Source organism: Rhodnius prolixus, unplaced genomic scaffold, assembly GCF_049639745.1.
Source record: "Rhodnius prolixus isolate KJV_2025 unplaced genomic scaffold, Rpr scaffold_1, whole genome shotgun sequence".
NCBI lineage: Eukaryota > Metazoa > Arthropoda > Insecta > Hemiptera > Reduviidae > Rhodnius > Rhodnius prolixus.
The window spans coordinates 63,959,079-63,965,078 of record NW_027411581.1 but is presented as its reverse complement, the minus strand read 5'-3'; the positions used below and the strand labels follow the sequence as shown (position 1 = coordinate 63,965,078).

The 6,000-nt window shown below is 35.2% G+C and overlaps 1 protein-coding gene across 8 annotated transcripts in view; it reads right to left on the bottom strand.

The window, feature by feature from the left end:
• Positions 1-1,444: 1,444 nt before the first annotated feature.
• The window catches only part of zfh2 (Zn finger homeodomain 2), a 441,349-nt gene continuing 436,793 nt past the window's right edge, over positions 1,445-6,000 (bottom strand). For all 8 annotated transcript variants that reach the window (XM_074112507.1, XM_074112499.1, XM_074112501.1 and 5 more), the window contains one exon: positions 1,445-2,200. In XM_074112507.1, coding sequence (XP_073968608.1) covers positions 2,197-2,200 — 4 coding nt within the window. In that variant the 3' untranslated portion in view covers positions 1,445-2,196. The remainder of the gene's footprint in view (positions 2,201-6,000) is intronic.

Sequence of the window (6,000 nt, the reverse complement as noted above, 5' to 3'; positions counted from 1 at the left end):
ATATATATATATATATATAATATTTTCTACTGATGAGCTGGAACATTAACCGTAAAAGAAAAAAAACTGAAAAGCACCAGTAACAGAAGAAGGAAAAGAAATAAAATTGAGGAACAGTTTAAAAAAAAAAATTAATTAATTAATTAATTAAAAAATAAAAAAATTAATCAAGTTTTTCCTTAAAAAACACCAACAACACACAACTAATTATTATGTTTGTTTTTTGTTTTTTTTTACTCTCTTAATTATACTTAGTTTTAAACTTTATTTATAATTTTCGTAAATTAATTTTTTTTTAATTTTTTTTTTTTGTATTTTTTAATTTTTTTTTTTTATACATTTTTGTTTGTTTTGTTTTTTTTTTCTTTCCTTATTTTTAATAGAAAAAGCAATTTATTTTTCTTGAACAGGAACCATGTAATGTTAGTTGTATATAGGAACCTTAGGCGCTGGGTGACTGATTGTTGATCAAATATCTTTCTTTAAAGAAACTATGACAATGATGTCATTTCCTTTCTTTTGCGAATACTCTATTAATTGATATGTGGTTTTTATTTGGAATTCCTTATATTAAATAAATGAAAAATCTTTTATCATTTTTTTAATTATTTATTTATTTTTTTTGTGACTTTAGAAAAAGAAGCTGTACTTTTTTAATATACCATATTAATTGGTTTTATTAATAAAAAGTTACGCACTAAAGAAATCTTGTAAGAGGATGAGGTCAAAATGCTTTTGAAGTTGTAGGTGAGCTTAACGTTCAACTACCAAATTAGGTGTCGTGGTAGGAGGCGACTAGCAAACATACTTTACTGTAAATTTCTCATATTAAAGTATTAAATAAAATCCAAGACCTTAGACCGGGGTAATCGAACCCACTAAACCAACAATACATCTTAGCATTGCGGGTCTTGCCTATAACCGTTCGGCTATCGTGGCGCCTGCTCAACACTCCATATATTTTGCTAATTATCTTCTTATTTTTCAAATTGAAATTTTTTGTTTAAATAGCTAATTTTTTTTTTTTTTTTAATTTGTGTTACAGTTATAAAACCACAGCGTTTATTGGGTCCAAAACACCAAGATGCAATGGCCCGTTTAGAAATCGTGGAATGCGAAGGACCACTTTTGCTACAGTCATCATATAATGTTTTCTTATTTGTGGGTGGTCGAAAAAAAAAAGAAAAAGATAAGTGCAGATTCTTTTCCTTTTGTCACAATTTGATAATTGGATTTCCTTCATCTGAAGACTCTATTAGTAAACAGCCGAGGAAGGCCAGCCCCAGCTGCCAGCTCATTCCGCTTAGATCGTCCTTTAAAGAAAAGGTCGTTGCAGATATTTTTTTAAATTATTTTATTATTTAAAACTTTTTTTAAAAATTAGATAATATACTTTATTTAAATTTAAAGGGGTTACACAGCGTAAGATAATATGCGAGGTTAGTTTTTTTTTTTTTTTAATTTTTTACTTTTCATTAAAAAAAATTCACAAAAATTAATCGCGGAGGATATGTACATTAGGATTGGCCTTGCGTTGGCAAGGGGAAGATGTTGGCATTAGGATCCGGTTTCAAGGTCTGGGCGGCCAAGGCTGTGATCTGATTGACCACGTCTTCCATCTCCACAGAGAGTCGAGGCGAAAGAGGAGCTACAAGATCCGAGCCGCCAGTATTGGAACCAGTACTGCTTTTATTGCTGTTAGTAATATTATTACTACCACTGTTACTGTTATAACTACTATTACTATGATTACTATTAGTGCCAACAGCGGCAACGGCGGCGGCGGCGGCCGGAAGTTGAGCTAACTGATTGACCGGTCCAACAAGACCACAGGATGTTGTGTTGGTGCTGCTATTAGTGGTTGTAGCCGTCGGATGAACGCTTTCCACGTGCCTCTTAAATTCTACGGCCGTATCAAAACTTTGTTCACATTGACGACAACCGGATCGTACCCTGATCAATGATAGACAACCGGGTGATTGGCCGCAACCATGGCCAGCCACCAGTTGCTCACTAGGAAAGGTGTAGCGACACTTCTTGCAAAGATAGCCGGCCGCTGGTTGGGGTAGTTCGGCCGCCCCGGCTGGCACTCCGTTTAGACGAACTGACTGGCAGTTTGGGTCTTTGGCGGCGTCCAGTACCGCGCTTAACGCTCCCGGATCCAATTGCAACCTGGACACTGGAGTGCCTAGCTCGTTACCTGTAATCAAACTTAAAATTAATTATTTCATAAAATAGTTTTCAATAGACAAGTAAAAAGAAATTATATTCAAAAAGCTCCCAAGCAAAAGCAACAAAGGCAAAGCTCAATAAAAAAAAAGCTCACAACTCACCCAAAAAAATATAAATAATATTTTCTGCCCAATCACAAAAAAAAAAATTATTTGATTTCAAAATATAAGATTTTATGGGAAATTAAGGTTTCCTCAAAATATTAACAGACATTTTTTGTTTTGTTTTAACTTTAAGGCGCGTCTACATCTGACGTGATTTGCGCCCGAAGTTTTTTTTTTTTTTTCAGCGTACAGCTGGCCTCCGGACAACATTCTCTCTCTTTACAGGCTAAACTGCCAACGCCGGACTGTGAGCTGTAAGCAGCTCCTGGGGGGAAAAAAATCTAAAGGGCCAGCAGCTGGATTCGATCCGGTGATCTCTGCGTTGGAATGCAGTATTCGCTAACCACTCGGCTAATCACTTAACGAACATTAAGAGATAATTCAAACCTCGGAAGTTAATTTAATTATTAAGTTATGATGTAAGAGAAAGCGAATTTTCATTCCAAAAGAGACAAAATTTAAAAATGGAATAAATAAAATTTTCGCCTTTAGAAGTCCTGATAAACGTCATGAAGATTGAGCAAACTAAAGGAGTGTTTGGTTGAGTCAGCATCTGGATCCACCCACACAGTGTTATGTCTGTCTGTCTGCTGTGTCCATGGAAAGGAGAGCTCCCCCCCCACAAATCTAAATTTATATATATTTATTTGCTATAAATATACTCTTTGTATAATTATTTTGGTTTATATCTCTTTGGAACATTACCGGTTGTACTGTCAAACCTATTTACATTAAATATTTTTAGTTGGTGGTAGAATAATTAGTTTCAACTTTTGTTTTAATATTTTCCAGCTTCATTCCCTGTAGCGAATTCGAATTAATAAAACAATTTTGTAGATCAGTATCTTATCCTGTATCTGTGTCAAATTACATATAATTAAGGTAATTATTAAAGGTGGTACATTGATCCAGATAACACCAGGCATCCTGTACTTAATGGCTCACAAAGAATCCATAGTATACACTTAGTAAATTAATAGCTTGGGTTGTACCCAAGAAAAACCGGGTGTTATTGAAGGGAACAATGTAAGAAGTCAGTAATGGAAAAGGAGATATACAGGAAGAATGAACCGCTGTACTTTTTGTCTGTTTATTTCATAGAAATGTGGTTAGGTTGGCAGCGCTGGATAATATCTTTGATTTTATCCATCGTAGAACGGATATTAAGTGTATCCCTGGCAGGTTTCGGAATTATATTCATCATCAGAGGTAGAATTAATCAGTTTTTAGGTAGAGATATTAGGCTTTATGTTTTCGTCTCACATTATCAACTAGCAACAAGTTTAGTGCGACGTGTACACCAAACTGATTGAGGAAACCTCTGATGATGAATTAAAGACCGAAATCGATAAAGGACACAATAAACATGCCGGGCTAAGCGACGCGATAAAAATCGAGCGGTATATTCACGAAACCAAACTGCGGGATAATGTAACTTATACAGTCATCGCTCAGTTATGGCGGTTAATAGGGGCCAGAACCGGCCGCGATAAGTGATAAACCGCGAAGTAGTGTCACCCTCTCATATTTAACATACGGACATTTTTAGTGCATAATATCGTACGTATAATATCAATAAGTGGATATGTTATCATTAGAACATTAAAGAATAGTTACAAACAAGTAATTAAAATATTAATAGTACAAATAATATACATAAAATAATGTATAAATGATATTAATATGATACATAGATGAAACTAAAGTGTACATACTGTAAATATGTTTTTGGAACTCTTTTATTTAGATTTTGAATTGTGCGGGCACTCCCCGCCTTCTGCTGGCGTGCGGCGGGCAACTTTCGCCCCATAATTCCTCAATTTTGAATTTTTGAACAATCCGCGATGTACTGGAGGCCGCGATAAATGAATCGCGATGTAACGAGGGATGACTGTACTTCCAAACAAGCAGTGAATCGAAATGAGAAATTCGTTGAAATTGAGCCATCTAAGGCTATTGGCGTACAGTGCTTTGTTTAAGTGCACTGCCAGTTTTCGGATAGTGTTCTCTCATTACCTGTAAGAAGCTCCTAGTAAGTAGAAAAATCTAAGGGGCCAGCAGCTGGATTCGAACCTGTGATCTCCGCAATGGAAACCAGTATTCGCTAACCGCTCAGCTAATTACTTCTTCCCTCACAACCTTACAGTAAAAATAATTGTTGTAATTATAACTTCTTTTTTTTTAAACTAAAGCTGGAAAAAAAGGATAATAATCGCAGTTAAGAACAAATGAAGTTACTAATCAACACCTGTTGTAATCCAGTAGCTTGATGACGCGAAATAAACCCACCTCCTTGTAAAAAAAAAAGAATTCAAAAGAAGAAACGAGAGAAGGCACGAGGAAGCATTAATTAAAAGGAAATCAACATCTTCATCAAGGAAGAATTCTTCGGTGCGCTTCCTTTTCAACGAAATAGTAGACAAACAAACAAAAAAAAAAGACTAAATAATTACAGCAGAGTGTGCATTAGCTGATGTTGCTAGTTTTGGTTGTGTTGTTTTGTTGAGAATTAGAAGAAAGAGACAACCTCCTAATGTCTGCGGCAATGTCAGGCTAAGTAGGAAAGATGTCCCCTTCAAAGAATATATCATCTTTAAGTTGTTTTTTTTAATGAACTAAAATTCATATTTACGAAGTTTAACAAACAACTGGAATATTACGAATTCCAGTTGTTCCGATCGTAAGACTTAGTCAAATAAGTTTCTAACTAGGAAACGATTCCGTTTTAGAGGAAAAATATTGTCTCCATGTTCAGGAATTTCAATTCAATGCCTTCTAGAAATAAAGAGAGAGAAGTACTAGTTCAAAGTACTGTAAAAAGGTAAAGTAAAGTAAGGCCTATTTTTTCAGGCCGGCTTTACGTCCAACTACCAAATTAGGTGTCGTGAACGGAGGTGACTAGAAAACATACTTTACTAATAAACTTCTCATATTAACCTTTAAATAAAATACAAGGCGTAGATCAGGAATCGAACCCACTAAACCAACAATACATCTTAGCTTTGCGGGTCTAGCCTATAACCGCCTAACAAACTTTACTATAAATTTCTCATATTAACCTTTAAATTAAAACCAACTTTTCGACTGAGAATCGAACCCAATAACCAACAATACATCTTAGCTTTGCGGGTCTAGCCTATAACCGCCTGACATACTTTACTATAAATTTCTCATATTAACCTTTAAATTAAAACCAACATTTTGACCAGGAATGGAACCCGCTAAACCAACAATACATCTTAGCATTGCGGGTCTAGCCTATAACCGCTCGGCTACCGTGGCGCCTTTCATAGAGCTGTATTTTAGCCATATTAATTCATTTTTATTCGGTCTTTTCTCCGTCGTAAAATAAGTCAGTAACACCAGTCAATAAACGGTGACCTGGGCTCTTGGGTATCCTTATCAATTAGCCCTGATACCATGATGATGGGATGTATATTTCTTTGTGTGGAGGTTACAGTCACGGACAAGGCTGAACAATCACGTAGCGTTTCAGACATATTAAATATCTTATAAAAATATTAAACAATCAATAAAATACTTAGTCATTGACAAGTTAAGTAACATTTAGTAATGAATCTCATTGTGAAACCCATAACTATTCTTTTTTTTGGGGGGGGGAAGGGGGTCATCCTTTAACTGTTATAAATGACGCTGATAAGCG